Below are 16,608 nucleotides of genomic sequence, written 5' to 3'. Positions count from 1 at the left end.
CTATGTGCCTTAATTGGCATTTGTTCATCTGTTCAGAGCTCAAACATAAAAATGTTACAACTTTAAGATCTGATATCTTGGGATTTTCACGATCTATAAGTAAATTCTGCTTTGAGCCCCATTGGAAAGTTGGGAATTTCTCCTTTCAAGTTGTGAAGCGAACCCATTTCTAAGCTTGCTGCATAATGAGATCAGACCAAATATTGCCTGTCCTACAGTCTCAAACTTGGGTAAATTTGTGATCAGGGTGTTTTTAAGCATCTGTTTAGAATGTTAGAATCAGTCTCAGAGGACATGGACTATCTGGCAGAATTCAGATGAGGGTCAATAAAACCTCAGCAACGTGCACTCCCCCTTCCCTCCCACAGATGTTACCAGAACTCCCTATGGGCTCATTTCAATGCTTCCCATTTAAAAAAAATAAAAATCTACTATTAAATTTTTTTCAACTTCTAAAAACCTGTTTCACCTTTTGAAAATAGCTCACTTTCCCCAGGCTGCACTGCTGACTTGGCTGGAAGTCCTCCTGAGTAATGTAAATGAGAGAAGAACTAACCCAAGAAGATTAAACTAAACTGGGCCAGATTCTCAACTGATATAAATCAATTTTAGCTGATAAAGTTTGGCTGTGCCACTTCCCACCAGCTGGGAATCTGGCTGTCTCTAGGATGTTTGCTTTCTGTATGATTTTGTATGTACTTGTGGTTGATAGATGTGGTTTATATTTCTTTTGTTTGTTTCCCTGACTGCTTGAACCAGATAGTGAGAAGATTTGTTCCTTCCTTCTCTGCACATTTTCCCCTATATTATTTCCATGCTTTTGTGTGAGTTAGTAAGTTTAAGGAAACAATAGACCATTGATTAAGGCACAAAAGGCTCCTGAATTCTCAAAACAACTTTCTGCAGCTTTAAAATAACCACTCTTTGTCAGGGCCAGTGATCATCTGTTGTTTACAACACACAATTCAGCATTTCTGATGCTAAGTATATAGTGATGTGCTCCCTGCAGTTTAGTGAGGCAGATTCTGCTTGCCCAGGGTTAAGTCTTTATTTTGGAGCTGTGGTAGAGTCTCCAAAGATAAGATTGAAGCCTGATTATGAACTTGACACTGTCCTGCTGAAATAAACCAACCAACCCATCTGAAATGCTTCCTGTGTGAAGTGATTGCAGAACAGACTTTTGTTGGTGAAAGTGTAAGGCAATTTATACAAGGCACTGTGGAGTGATGAATGTTTTAAAGAAATTAGATATTTTTTTGCTTCCTGGGAAGTTTCCTAATTTTTATTTATTTATTTATTTTGCTTGTCATATCTCAAAAAGACTTGAACTATAGATTCTACATTCATTTCATCCTGTTGGGCTCAATAACTATTAGTTCCTTTGGCTAGTTTAGAAGAGTTAAGAATTTAGGGTCAGTTGGTGACTGAGCAGAGGTGAAAATAAGCCAGTACACCCCAGTATGCCTCTTGGCCACTGCTGCCACCCAGGGCCCTTTAAACTGCTGCCGGAGCCCTCAGCTACTGCTGCTACCCCAGGGCTCTGGCAGCAGGGCTCTGGGGGTTATTTAAAGGGTCCGGGGCTCTCCTGCCTCTACCCCCCCGGGCCCTTTAAATAGCCGCTGGAGCCTGCCAGAGCGGCGGCGGGGCTCCGGCGGCTATTTAAAGGGCCGGGGCCGTAGAGGCAGCGGGAGCCCCGGGCCCTTTAAACTGCTGCCGGAGCCCCCAGCTGCCGCTGCTACCTTGGCAGGGGAGGGGGAGGGCACTTACCGGTACAGGGCGGGCCAGGGCTGGCTCTGACCCCCCCATCCCCTGCCCTTCTGCCCGAGGCCCCGCCCCTTCCAGGGGCCAGAGCCGGCCCCGACCCAGCCCCGTACTGGTAAGTCCCTATTTCTACTTTCACCCCTGTGGCTGAGCCATATACATGTGCCGAGGGAGGGAGGGAGGGAGGGAGGGATGAAAGGAGCTATATCCCCTCTTATACAGGCCACAAGAGGCCCAGGTACAATTACAGTCTCTGTGCTCCCTTTGCGTTCCCTAAAGAGAGTGGCAGGGAGCTGGGGCCAGGCACGTGGAGGAGAGTAGGCCTCACTCCTAGTAGAGGCGCTCTCTGTCTGCACTCCCCCAGGCAGGGGGCAGATCCACAGCACCCCCAACACTGGGCTGTTACAACTGGTTGAAAAAAACAGTTTAAAAATACAACGCTTTCTGTAAGATTTTTGAAATGTTTTCCAAGTTCAAGGAAATGTTTAGAAAGTCTAACCATCTCGGTCAGCCTCGAAAGGCACAATTGAGCCCTCAGTTATTCCATGCAGTTTTGATAATGTTTGAGCTTCCTGCGATTGCATGTCGGACACTGTAACCCTCGCCTGATGCAATGCAGATACTCCAGTGCCTGCATGGTCTTTTGTTGGCAGATCATGGTCCTCTTGATCTGCAGGCTTCATGTTTCCTAAAGCTCAGATCAGAACAGCTTCTCCATATACTAGGGGAGGTTGGAGGGCACAGGCGTCCGAGAGCCACTTGTGGGAAGGAGGGGGAATCTGAGGGCAGTGGGGAGAGAAACAATTTAGGATGGAGGAAGTGGGCGCATGTGACCATTGCTGTAGAGCCTCAAAGACCTGTAAGGACCAGGAAACAGTGCACAGGAAGTGTCTGTGTAGTAGGGGCAGCAGAATTTCCATGCGGACTTTCTATGCCTCATATAGAGGCTTGATGTGGGAATATTCACTGCCCAGGGTTTCTGTCACAGATCCATTCTTAGAAACATTGACTTTTAATTTAAGAAAATAAAAATAAAAAGTCATTGAGCAAAGATTGAAAACGCATATAACTTCAGGGAAAAGTGCCGTTAAAGAACAATGATAAATAAGAAAAGATTGAAAGCATATAAACGCAAAATTCAGGGCACCCGAACAACCTGAAATCAGTTCCACCCTTTGCCACCCTTTGTGATTATCATATAATCTAAGAAATAAATACTGATGTCATGTGCAGTGAGCTAAATCCAGAGTAACTCCACTGAAGTCTATGCAGCTACTCTGGATTTACACCTGTGAAACTGAGATTGGCATTTGACCAGGAGGATGCTAAATCATGCATAGCTGCACTGTGGCATAGCTGGCTAGTAATCTTGGGCTACTTCTGCACTGCAATAAAAAACCCACAGCACCAAATCTCAGAGCCCATGTCAACTGACTTGGGCTTGGGCTGCAGGGCTAAAAATTATGGTATAGGCCAGGGATCGGCAACCTCTGGCATGCGGCTCACCAGGGTAAGCCCCCTGGCAGGCCGGGCCGTTTTTTTTACCTGCCGTGTCCGCAGGTTCAGCTGATCGCGGCTCCCACTGGCCGCGGTTCGCCGCTCCAGGCCAATGGAGGTGGCGGGAGGTAGCAGCCAGCACATCCCTCGGCCCGCGCCGCTTCCCGCAGCCCCCATTGGCCTGGAGCGGCGAACCGCGGCCAGTGGGAGCTGCGATCAGCCAAACCTGCAGATGCAGCACGTAAACAAACCAGCCTGGCCCGCCAGGGGGCTTACCCTGGCAAGCTGCATGCCAAAGGTTGCAGATTCCTGGTGTAGGCATTCAGGAAGCCTGGACTCTGACTCCCTCCCCACTCTCAGGACCTCAGATCCTGGGTTCCAGCCTGAGCCCAAATATCTACACTGCAATTTTTAGCCCTGCAGCCCAAGCCCCACGAGTCCAAGTCAGCTGAGTCGGACCAGCTGCAGCCATGCCACAGGTCTTTTATTGCAACATGCACGTGCCCTTAGAAATGTTTTGATTAGGGTTTCATATATAGAAGAATTTTAAATGTTTCTGTGGTGTGTATGTCCCAAGTTTGCCTGTTAATTTGACAAAGGCTGAAGTTTGTTTATGGGAAGATCTGTGTTTATAATATGTAAAGTAGATGAGGGTCTATGCTTAATTTCACAGTATATCAACAAATTGGCATCTTATACCTCATAGCGCTTGGTGGTTTTCCACTTCTATATTTGGGTATTTGCATATGAATCTGAGGAAGCCTGGAGCCTTGAATACTGAAGCAAGGTATATTTAGCAGATAGAGAAGACTTTATGTGTTTTAAGATCCCCATAGCTGCAGATATCCAAACAGCTCTGGTTGCTAATGGACTGGGGGTATTTACATGCTTGTGTATGGCAGCACTGGGGTCTATTGACAATGTCAGAAGGGCTTTGCCCACCTCTTTGGTGTTGATATAAGTTACAGTGTCTCAGATGTTTGTGTTCTTCTCTTGTGACTGAGACGTGACTCCTTGGGTGGTCTGGGCATGGTGTTCAGAGATCAAGCTGCATCTTGATTTCCGATGAGGTGTGGGCAGAGATGGGGACAAAGTTAAATCTGTTTGGGTGAATTTAGCTGTGCACTTCCAAACATTGGTGGTTTTAAGTATAACCTTAACTTTGAATTTCCAGGCTTTCTAAAGATTGGGGTTATTTATTTATTTTTAGCTGCCATGCTCTTTTAAGACATTCTCCCCAGCAGTCACCAACTTTCAATCTTAACACATTATTTTAACTTAAAATTAATATACAAGCTCCTTGTCAGACTATATAATGGATTTTCAGCCAAAGATACACATAGACTCCGTGACACAAGGTGTACCAGGTACATATCTACCGTTGAAATAATTTCTGAGGACACACAGATTACAGAAAGCCCTTCCCTGCTGTCCTGTGTTCCCTCTAAGCTGTGCAGCCGCATGGCCACCCAAGAGCTAATCAAATGCCGTGCACTTGATTAGCAGATCAGCGCATATCCCGCAACATGTGTTCAGGTGCTTCTCCCCATGGGTGGCAGGTGAACAAGTTGTTGGGGGAAGCTAGCCCCCAACTCCTCCCCCTCTGCCCGAGGCCCCGCCCCTTCCTTTCCCCATCGGAGCCCGGAGCGCACACACACCCCACAGCCCCACCATGCACCCGCAACCCCAGAGCACTGGGTGGGCGGCGTGGTCCTAGCACCAGGCAGGCGGATGGATGGGCAGCACGACGTGGCCCCAGCACCACCAGCCCTGGGCCTTGTGTGCACCAGCCCCAGCCTGCCTGCCCCAGCCTCTTGGTCACAGAAGAGCAGGAAGGGAACTGGAAGCAGGCAGGTCGGGGTGTGGGGGCAGAGTGTGGGCAGGGCCATGCAAGGCTGTTTGGGGAGGTACAGCCTTCCCCTGCCTATGCTACCTGCTGCCCATGCTCCTCCCCCTGCTGCTCTGCAGCTGCATTGCTCCTGCCCTCTGCCTTGGAGCCCCTGGCCAGCTGCTCCTGGGACCCTCCTGCTTGCTATGCAGAGCAGGGGGAAGGGGGGAAGTTGATGTCAGGGTGTCCCCCTCCCCCCGCCTCCCCCCGCCCATGTACCCATCTCTGCAGAGCAGGGGAGGGAGGACAGAGCTCAGGAGCAAGATGGAGATGCTGGTGGCTGCTGCTGTCTGAATGAGCCTACTGGTGAATGCCGCTGTGCTTAAAGAGACAGTGCACGGTCTCTCATAGACTTCCCCAGCAGTCAGCACACACACACACACACTCTGTGTCTGTCTCTCTCACACAAACATATACACACACTCTGTCTGTTTCACACACATATATACAAACACTGTCCCTGTGTGTGTGTGTGTCTCTCTCTCTCTCACTCACACACACACACACACACACACTCTGTCTCTTTCACACTCACCTCCCAATACATACCTGTGTTGTTATTGTTCTTGGTAGTTCTTGGTACTTCTTGCAATGCACATATAGCCTCTGTAATTTTATTCTTTCAAAGTGCGGTTGTTTCAGTTTTTTGACTGGTCTATGCCTTTCATAATTTTATTTCTCACTTATGCTTAAATTTAATTCTTTGTGTAGTGAGTTCTAAAAAGCCTAACCTGTCCTGGCTGGAGTAATTATCCCTATGGTAACTTTTAAAAAATACAGTATACATTATATCTAGGTTTTTTGTTTCTACTGGTGGCACACATCTGCACATTACCTCGATATTGGTGCACATAACAAAATTCATTCTGCACATGGATGGAAATAATTAGAGGGACATTGCTGCTGTCCCCTAAAACAGTGGCTCTCAACCTTTCCAGACTACTGTATCCCTTTCAGGAGTCTGATTGGTTTTGCATACCCCAAATTTCACCTCATTTAAAAACTACTTGCTTACAAAATCAGATATAATAATACAAAAGTATCTCAGCACATTATTACTGGAAAATTGCTGACTTTCTCATTTTTATCATATAGTTATTATTATTTATAATTATAAAATAAACCGACTGGAATATAAATATTGTACTTACATTTCAGTGTATAGTGTAGACCGCAGTATAAACAACTCATTGTCTGTATGAAATTTTAGTTTGTACTAGCTTCGCTAGTGCTTTTTATGTAGCCTGTTGTCAAACTAGGCAAATATCTAGATGAGTCAATGTACCCCATGGAAGACCTCTGAGTACCCCCAGGGGTATGCGTACCTCTGATTGAGAACCACTTCCCTAAAAGGTACAGTGAAGAATACAGTATGTTTACTCCTAAGCATCTACCACAATATACCTGCACATATATGCAAAATGTGTACACTGTGCCCTGATGCTCAGGTCTTTTTCTATCTCCTGGGGCCTACAGATTCCAGAGGAGGCAACAAGAGAAAGGAGGGATATATTATATGGGTGGTATTTTGCCCTGTGAGCTCTGTCTGATTTCCCAGCACAGCAAGAAAGAGGAGCAGAGCAAGAAAGAACAGGGTCTGTTTCATACAATAGTGTCTCATTTTATCATTTCAGAGAAAAGGTGAGATGATTAAGTACAATGGAAGTGGTGGAAGTTCCATCACTTGAGAATAAACTTTGGGCTGTAGATCGCTTCTCGGCTCTCTGTGAGCTGAGGGGTGAAAACATTATTCTGTAGCATACAGAACAGACCTTCATCATCACAAATGGGGAAGTTGTATGGACATGGTGTTATTCAGCAGGTCTTTTTCATCATTAACTTCTCTGCCTACATTTTCACAAGTGATTAGTAACTTTGGGTCCCACTTGAGACACCTTGAAGGGGCTTGATTTTCAGAAAGTATTGAGAACCCATTCACTGAAAATCAGGCCTCTTAAAGATGTCTCAAGTTAGGCACCCAAAATCACTAGTCACTTGTGAAAATTTAAGCCGATTTCAGATCCCAGAGCAGTGGTGGACAACCTGTGGCCCGTGGGCTGCACATAGCCCTTCAGGGTAATCCGCTGGCGGGCTGCCAGACAGTTTGTTTACATTTGCATGACTGCCTGCAGCTCCCCGTGGTCGCGGTTCGCCATTCCCAGCCAATGTTCGTTGCGGGCAGCCATGCAAATGTAAACAAACTGTCTGGCGGCCCACCAGCGGATTACCCTGACGGGCCACAGGTTGCCCACCACTGCCCCAGAGAATAGAGGTCAGAGTCCTGATTGTGTTACAGCCTTTAAAACACATCTGATTCATAGATGTTCAAATTTACCACAATACTGTTGTTGAGTATAGAGAGAAAAACTAACCCTCCCCTGTAGAAGATCCCCAAAGAAAAACACAAGGAAATACAGAGTCATAAAGAAATAGTATCAAACCAGCAGTTTATTTTCTAATAAACACCCACATCCTGGCTCCTGTCCAACCTCCTCTATAGCGGCATTGGGCTAATTAACACAAAATCTAGGAATCCCTGGTTACCGGGGAGTGAAGCAGAGGGCAGGCAGGATAACATACAGTTAACAAGCAACTTAGTAGATTTCAGAGACGTCGCTCTTTCTAGGTACAGAACCCAGGCTCCAGGCACCGGGGATGAGAACTTGTTACTCGAACTTGCCCCTCTGCTGCCCAAAGTAGCGCTTATAGGCAGCGATGTAGCCATGGCGCATGGCATAGCGCTCACAGGGGTTGTAGTCCTCGCAGATCTCTCGCTGGCGTTCCTGGGGGGTCTTATTGCGTTCTCTGATCCTGCATATGCAAGGGAGGGGAAGGGGAGGAGAGAGCAAGTTGTCATTTTAAACTTTGCTGTTTGTGGCCAGGTCCTCCTGCCCCACTTTCCCACACATGCCTCTACAGTTTTTTCAGCTCTCCTTGGCTCTGCCAATGCAACAACCCTGCACTGAGCCCTTTCCCAAGTGCCATTCACAGCAGATGGGGCCTGTAGAGGCTTATGTTGGCGGAGGAGTGGGTCTCACTTCCCCAGTAGCTCAAACCTGCTGCCATAAGCTCTTCAGATCTTTCCTGTTGCCAGGGATAGGGAAGGGAGCTGGAACATCCCATGAAGGGACCATCTAGCCCTCTCATAGGGGGTCATGTGAACTCATCGCCTTCTTTAGAAGAGTACGTTCACAGGGCTAACCTAATTACAGTGAACTTTTTCTCTTATTCATTTGACATAGCCACATGGAAATCTCATAACAAGGGCGCCTTCTTCCTGTCCGATACAGGGGCAGATACACCCAGAGTCAGGGAGGCCATTCCCTTTCTGGTGCCAACACAAACTATTAGAGAAGAGTTTTGTCTTGGGAAAATGCTGTACGTACAACCTGGACCTGATTCTGATCTCTGTTCACCTCTGTGTTCCAGAGTAGCTACACTGAAATCAGTGGAGTTATTCTAGGTTGACAGCAGTGTAAGAGATCAGCAGTGTAAGAGATCGGAGCTGCCTTTGAGTCCCTCTTACAAAGAACTGTTCATTTCAGCTCTGGTTCCTCTCTTCTTCTCTTTCAGGCCTCATCCCCAATCCCTGTTTCTGTCTATTTTAGGGATTCGTATGGCCCCCAGCACAGCACTGTAGTATCTGAACACCTCCTAATCTGTAAAGTGTTTATCCTCTCCACGCTCCTGAGAGGTAGGGCAGTTCTGTTATGGGGAACTGAAGCACACAGAGACTAATTGACTTGACCCAAAGGAAGTCTGTGGTAGAGCAGGGAACTAACTCGGGTCTCCCCAAGGCCTAGACTGGTGTCTAACTGTTGGACCATCCTTCCTCTCAGGATTTATACCAGTGATTTCCCCACCCTCCTCTAGCGCTTTCTTCAGACTGATTAGTTAATGCCCTATGGGCACTGAGAAGAGTTCTCATACTCAATAACACTCCAAGTTAATCTCCCTCTATCTTCAATTAGTTTTGGGTTCCCCAGTGGGACCCCCAGGCTGAGTGGGAAATTCTGTCTCCAAGCTAATAGCACTGACCTTCCTCAATGGCAACAACTTAAACTTGCTTAGGAGAGATCTTCATCTCCCCAAGCCCCCTCTATCCATGTCCTAAGACCCTATGAAAACATACCTCTCCTGCACTATGAAGTTTCGTCTTGGCTGAGCTCTCATGAAGTCATTGGCATTTCGTCTGTTAATGAAGGGATCTGATGAGGTGAGAGAATATTTATTTTTAATCAATGTATAGTTGAAGTGAAGATCATCAGCTACTTACAACAAATCCTGCTCCGACAACGTCCCATTCTCACCTGTCCTCCCATTCACAATGGATTCCTGGACCCCATCAACCTTCTATTTTCATTAGCCTCTGGTACTCCAAAGTCCTGTAAACTACCAGCCTCTCATTGTCATGGGCACCCCATGTTCCTCTAGCCTGCCATTCTCACCAGCCTCCTATTCTTCATGACTTCATGTTCGCTACCAACCTGCTACTCTTATTCCATAAATTAATGATGGAAAGAGTCCACTGGATCACCCTGTTCATCCAGCCTCAGCTGCTTGTTTCTTAGAGTGCATTCTCCAGATCAGTTTTAAATACCCAATCAATGGGTCTTCCCTCATTTCTCTAGGGAGATTATTCCACACTCTAATAGATCACATAACTTGATCTTTTTCCTTAAAATTCAGCCTAAATTGTCTATTGTCTAGTATCATCTCTTTGAACCACACTAAACAGGTTCTTCTCATCTCCCTTTATGGGGTTTACATTTGTCAAATACTTATCCATGATTATCCTGTTTCCCTTGGCTGTCATTTGGCCAAGGTACCCAGATCTAGTTCTGGTAGGGAACTCACCGTCCACTGCCTTCCCCTTGTCACTACAAGGAGCAGCTAAGATTGGCAGGCATGAGAGCATGGAGCTATTACTCATCTGGAAAAAGGAGTAAGCAGCATGTTGATTCAATTTGAAGAGGATAATAAATTTGGGGAAGGACCAATAATAGAGAGCAACCTAAGCAAGTTTAGAATATAGATGGGTTGATGCCTTTATAGATACAGCCCAAAGTCATAGTGGCGCGCTCTTTTTTTTGCTGCCACTTCATATTACAGGATTATGCCCAGTTTTTTGATCACTGTGGACCTAAGATCTCCTTTGTAATTTACTGCTTTCCACGCATCCCCCTGCCACTGAAGATCTATAATTTGAATTATTTTCCCCTAAATGTACTAACTTGCATTTGTCCAAGTTAAATCCCTTACAAAAATAAAAAATAAAAATTCTACTCATCTATAGTCTAAACTTGCTTAGGTTGCTCTCTATTATTGGTCCTTCCCCAAATTTATCATCCTCTTCAAATTGAATCAACATGCTGCTTACTCCTTTTTCCAGATGAGTAATAGCTCCATGCTCTCATGCCTGCCAATCTTAGCTGTTCCTTGTAGTGACAAGGGGAAGGCAGTGAGGGGTGAGTTCTCTTACCGCATCTAATTAATGGTTTAATATCAGATGTGGCATTGATCTCTGCTGCACCTCTTAGGCAGCTCTTCCCAAACTCAGTACATTGCTATTTAGCAATAGCATTTTTTAAGACCCTTTTCAGGGAATATGTCAGTGGTCAAAGCTAATTCCAGTTCGTTTTCAGGTAAGATTTTGTAAGACATTATGTCACATGCTTTCCTGGATTCAACATGTATTTTATCTTTTTTGTTCCCCCTTCCATTCATCCGGAAATTCTGTCACCAAAGAAATCCAATTTGTCTGGAGTGATTTATTCTCCCCTTTCTAATTTCCACCAGTCCCCCACTCTCATGCCTGCCAGGCTCAGCTGAACTTCTAGCAGAGTGGTGAAGACAGTGGAGTACGGGAGTCCCTTAGTTCCCCCCTAATTTAAACAAAGTAGTAAAATTGTCTCTTACTGACAAACTCATGGGATTCCATACTCTCGTGGGACTCTGGAGAAAGAAGAGAAAAACATTCAGTGAGGCACTGTAGTTATGGAACACAGAATTTTTCACTCACCATTAATAAACCGAAGGGAAGAGAGACTGAGAAGTCTCATTCACTGATTAAAAGGAAAAGCAAGGAAAGGAATAAGGCAACCTAGTGGTCAGAACAGAGGACTGAACCACTGGGTTCTATCCATGGCTGTGCCACTGATTTACTATGTTATCCTTGGGAGCATCACTGACCCTCTGTTCCTTTATGTATCCCTCTATATAACAGGTATGACACCTATTTACTTCACAGTGGGGGCAGGCTGCTTAATTAATGAATTCATATTTGTAAAGCCCTTTGAGATCTTTAGATGGAAAATGCTATAGAAATACAAATCACCACTAAATATGCATATTTCAGTGCAAGGTCAGATCGGTCCATTAATATGCAAGTGTATGCATTTTAGAGAAAATGGGAAAGACATTCAAAAGGAGAAAGGGAAGGTGGGTGGAAAAATCTCGCTCGCCATTAACAAAGGAAAGGCAAGCAGCTGAGGATGCAACAGAATGGCAAACCAGGGACAGTTCAGAGAGTCACCTTCTTATAGGAAATAGGGCCTGGGATCTATATAAGGAATTTCCCTTAGCAGACCCTGCATCACTTTGATATGTAAACAGCACCTGGGATCTCCCCTCCAGTGCATCCACAAGTTGTGTTGACTAAGGAAGGACTAATTTAGGTTTCTTCCATCTCCTCTTTCTATGATCCACACAGATTGGGATTGTCGAGGATGTGGGGATAGTTTGCAGTGGTGACAGAATGGTCTGTGGTAAAGAGGAAGGGTCTGAAGGGCAGGCGGCTCTAGACTGGAGGCAAAAGTATCTAGGTGATTGAGCTCTGGAGTAGAGGCAGAGTGGTCTGACACAGTGGTAAAGGGGGTGGATGGGCAAGAGGACAGCAACAGATAAGGGGAGATAAACATCAAAGCAAAATATCTGAACAGACCAAGAGGTGCCTGTGACTGGCTGCCACTCCAAACAAGCTCTAATAAAAGAGGTCACCTACCATAGCAGAAAGCTGCCACCATCAAAACAGCCAGGAGCGTGAGGAGGATGAGGGTCCGCATTGTGTGGGAGTCACTCTCTCTTGCACTCTGTCGCTCTCTGTCTTGCTCTCTTTCCACTGAGGGCAGCGGGAAATTCTGGACAGGCTGCAAAGTTAGCAGTGGAGTGTTTATTATGAAAGCAGCAGCTGGGAGGGGAGGAATCAGATGAAGGAGCCAGGGGAAGGTAGGGCCTGGCTGGCACTCACCTTCTATGGGACTGTTACAAAATACCCTCTATAAACAGGTCTAATCAGGCTTTGGTGGTGGGGTAGGCACACTCCCTTCCCTGCCCTTGCTGCAGGGGGAGGTTGCCAGAGTTCAAAAGGAGGTGAGCTGTTAACACTGCATGTCCAGAAATGTTGAACTATATGAGTGTAATTCCAGAAACCGAGGAGGACCACATGCTTGCTTCCCTAATTCCTTCTCTGATCTCCCCTCCTTGCCGTTACCACCCTTGGTCCAGACACACAGAGCCCGCACTGTCTGTCAGCTCCACGGCTGGAAGGAATGGGACCAACCCCCTGCTTCCTGGAGAGATGGGGAAATTTGATCTCAAATGTTCCATCCTTGGTTTCCCCTCAGACTGGTCCCTAATGTACCCCAGTACTGCTCTGGTTGAACTCCATCTACCAGGGGAAAGATAGAAGTTCAATCCTGTTGTTTTCCCCCATACACACCCTACTGTGCCCTTCATGGTACTCAAATCCTGATAGGATCCCCGTCGTCTGCTGGGATTATTGTTAGTTCACATGTATATTGCAGTAGCCCCTAGAAACCTATCTCTACATTTATTCTCTGGGGTCCCACACAAACACTGCTCCCTAAGTAGAATGGGGCCACCTCTTCTTTGGGTGAAGGATGGATCCTTCGCTCTGAGCTGCTGACTCCTGGAACATGATTTGGTGCTAACACCCTTCCCTGCCATACAGGGGACCCAAGTTCAAACCAAATCTATTGCTCTGCAGGCTAGCAGGAGCCAGAAGTACTTCATAGTCTGCTCCAGTGGTTCAGCAAACGACCTCTGACTTGCTATGTGGGAAACTCTAGTCCAGTTTCCAGCACCAGGCTAGCTGGCCCTGAAGGGGAATGTGCGCTGCCATCTGTAGCCTCATGGCTGCCAACTCAAAGAGAAGAGAGATGGGATCAGTGGTTTCACTTAAACCACATGTGAAGCCACGGCCAGAGCAGCGTGTGTGAGGACAGGGTGCACTGGGCAATGGCTGCAGCTGAGCTGGGCAGTGGTAAGAGGCCACTGCAACTAAATGGAGCTCACTGAGGAGCTCTGACGTAGCTCCCCTTGCACCAGGCCAGCCTGTGGGATTGCATGCAGTTTTCCAGGAGTCTGGAGCTGTCACACAGCCTGGGCAGTGGGCACAAATCCAGCTCAGTTCATTCCCCGAGGCCACTGAGACAGTTGCTCAGTTGTCGCTGTTACTCCTTGCCATTGGGGTTACATGTGTCCAGTCCTCTCCTGGAGGATTCACACTCTGCATGTGCCTGCATGGAACAGGGACCCTATAATGCACCAGAATTTTGCCAGGAACCAAATGATTCCCTACTGGGCTGAGCCTTGGACCTGTGAAAGGACCGGATTACTCTGGGCTTTGCCAATCACCCTACCAATGCCAAGAAACAGTTAACTCCAAACTCACAACTCTTGTCCAGATCCTCTGATCCTCAGTGGGAGAAAAGGACTTGAAATCAGTAGCGCTTGTAACCAGGGGCCCCCAGTGAGAATAAGGTGCTTTTCTTCCTCCTTTTGCCCAACACAGGAGAGGATGACCACACATTGCGCCTTCCCCCTTTCTACCACCAGCCCCATTCCACTCACACCCATGCACCGATTCCTCATATACAGTGTTCAACCTGAGATGATGAGGAGCCCCCAGTTACTCTGTGGTAAAGAGCAGAAATGGGGTCTGATATGCCCTGCTCCTGTTTCCCTCTGATCCCTTTTCCCCAGCTCCCTTTCCTCTCCCTGCACCCCAGCACCTCCTGGATTTGAGAGCAGTGGTCGCTCCTTTTTAAGGGAGCCTCTGGGCCTGGGTAAGGATTTGTTGCATTCCATGCGGTTCAGGGTTTTTTACAGAGTGTGGGCTTAAATCATGGCCAATCCTGCAGCCTGTGGGAAGGCTGAAGTGAAAGGGATAAGGAGTGAGCCTGGAGAGACAGTGACTGGCACACAGAGAGGGAGATGCTGGAAGGACATGCAGAGAGAGGTGATGGTGATGAGGTCGCACAGTGATAAATGCCATAACCAACCTCACCCCATGTACCTGTCCTGTCCTTCAGTGCTGAGTCCTCAGGGTCACTGCCCCAGCCTCTGCTTTCTTCCCGAGTCACTCAGCGCTCCCAGAATGCCTGTGGCATCACACACACCGCCACCACAGAAGTGAGGGCATGTCATAAACGGGCGTTAGCCCAAACACTTTGCTTTTATCCACAAACAGACTTTATTGGAAGTCAAATTAACCACCCTTCGGCGCTGTCCCAGGGTGAGCACCTCCGTTGTTGCTGTGGGAACTGCATTCACTTGGCTCCTTACACACACAGATCCCTCCCCAGGGGCTACACCTCCTACCTCACCAGGTGAAGCCACAAATGCTCACACCCCATGGTGGAACACACCCAGCCCAACATCCGACTCCTAGCCCTTGCTATCTAACAGCATCCTCTGGTGTGCAGTAGTCACAGAACAGAAGCTAATATTAACTGCCTGCAAACTTTGTGGAAATTTCTGCAGTCCCTTGGTAAGGGGTAGCGCTGCAAAGGCAGCCCTGGAGCCCTTGTCATGGTGGATGAGATAATAATACATTCCATAGCATTTCTCTAACATTTTCCTGCTGCAAAGCACTGCACAGACATTAATAACTAACTAACTACAGGGAGGTCTCTGTATACTCACTCTGGACTTGCTTCCTCTTCAGTCTGCAGCTCTTGTCTAAGGGGGAGTTCTCCCAGCGTCCTGTAGCATTAACTGGATAAGAGGGGGCCTTTTTATTTATTATCAGTGATCAGTGACTCCTCCTCTTCTGTCTCCCCCGCTGGATCCACCCTCCACCCCCAGGCTCCCACCTTCTCTGCCAAAAACACCTTCTGCCCTCACTCAGGAAACCAGAAACCTCAGGAAATTGAGCCAGGAGAGAGGGGGGAGTCAGAGCGGATGCCAGTGGCTAATGGGGTCGAGGCCGCGTCTAGAGCAAGCTATCTGGGTCCAAGCCATTAACCAGCAGTGTGGGCAGAGGCTCCCTAAATGGAGGTCTAGTCTCTTTCCTTGATGACTGAATTTACCTCCTCCTCACTAACTCTTCCAATAATCATGCACTGAGTCAGAACCACTCTAGGCAGAGCTGGTCAGCAGGAACACCTGCAATACACTGTGGGATAAGGTCAGAGGCTGCCCCCTCCCTCATCCCGTCCCCTCACACCTCCCTCACTGTTGGTTGGAGTCCCTTCTTAATGGCACAGTAAAGTAGGAGAGAAAAGCTCAGGTGATGTGAGCTCTCTGCCTTGGAGGGGCCTCCAACAATGATTTTCTTTTCCCTCCATTAACAAATAGATGCCTCAGATGAAGTGAGAAGTACCACACTGACAGAGTGAGTTCAGAGAAGTTGGAACGGGGTGGGAGCTTGTCAGGGTGGCAGCTTCTAAATGAGCTGTTAGTGAGATTAAAGTAAAGAAAATCTATTACACGCACTAAGCAAACAACTAAAAATCTTAGCTTCCCATTTACAAAGAAAGATCAAACTTAGTCCAATTTAGTCACAGAATAAAAACTGCAGGGTAACTATTGACTTAGAGGACCAGCAATAGATTAATTTATATGGGGGCGCCCCAGTTTATTGTAGAACCTATGACTACTTGCTGGCTAGCCAAGTGGCATGACCCACTGCTCAGTGTGTGTTCCATGTCTCCCCTGCCCAGTACACAGAGGAGGTGAGACAGTTACAACCCGTTACAAAGACTGGCTCGTTAGCTCAAGGTGTAGTGAATGACTCGTGCTTTTAGCTTGGGAGGCCTCCGGTGTGTTGGCCAAGATAGCAGCTCTCGCACATGTTCCTGGTGCAAGCACCTTCATGGCCCTCACAGCCCAGGCACAGCATCTTGAGGCCAGAATTTCCAAGCTGGAGAATGAGGGGATGATGCAGTTATTCACAGAGCCAGCTTGGGGCTGGAGCAAGGACCCAGGATCTGGCCCACTTATTCTTCTAGGGCTGTTCCTTGCATAAAAGAGCTGAATGATGTGCTCCCCTCCCCCCACCCCAGTGCACTGTGACTGGCCCCATTCCACAGGCCAACGCAGAAGGAAGGAGGGCATGGCCTCACCTGCTCCCTGGGGTCGGGATCGAGGGGCAGAGCCTCACCTTCTCCAATGCCATTTATCAGATAGTAATTTTCTGTGTTATTCTGAGGCTTTAG

At 47.4% G+C, this 16,608-nt stretch overlaps 2 protein-coding genes across 2 annotated transcripts in view; one reads left to right on the top strand and one right to left on the bottom strand.

The window, feature by feature from the left end:
- The window catches only part of PDE6H (phosphodiesterase 6H), a 110,055-nt gene that overhangs the window by 1,784 nt on the left and 91,663 nt on the right, over positions 1-16,608 (top strand). The gene's annotated exons all lie outside the window — the stretch shown is intronic.
- On the bottom strand, positions 7,577-15,228 carry MGP (matrix Gla protein). The gene is made up of 5 exons (XM_005305275.4): positions 15,095-15,228; positions 12,150-12,294; positions 11,066-11,101; positions 9,279-9,354; positions 7,577-7,957 (listed from the first exon to the last, which is right to left on the bottom strand). Exons 2-5 carry the CDS (start codon positions 12,208-12,210, stop codon positions 7,813-7,815), a joined length of 318 nt encoding a protein of 105 aa, XP_005305332.2. The 5' UTR covers positions 12,211-12,294; positions 15,095-15,228; the 3' UTR covers positions 7,577-7,812.

Source organism: Chrysemys picta, chromosome 1, assembly GCF_011386835.1.
Source record: "Chrysemys picta bellii isolate R12L10 chromosome 1, ASM1138683v2, whole genome shotgun sequence".
Taxonomy (NCBI): domain Eukaryota; kingdom Metazoa; phylum Chordata; order Testudines; family Emydidae; genus Chrysemys; species Chrysemys picta.
This window is presented reverse-complemented; position numbering and strand designations above follow the sequence as displayed.

Excerpts from the sequence above, each read along its gene's own strand:
- MGP (XM_005305275.4), bottom strand. The coding sequence starts at position 12,210 with ATGCGGACCCTCATCCTCCTCACGCTCCTGGCTGTTTTGATGGTGGCA. Across the intron at positions 11,102-12,149 it reads GGTGGCAGCTTTCTGCTATG|AGTCCCACGAGAGTATGGAA; the intron begins GTAGGTGACCTC and ends TTCTTTCTCCAG. Across the intron at positions 9,355-11,065 it reads GGAATCCCATGAGTTTGTCA|ATCCCTTCATTAACAGACGA; the intron begins GTAAGAGACAAT and ends TCACCTCATCAG.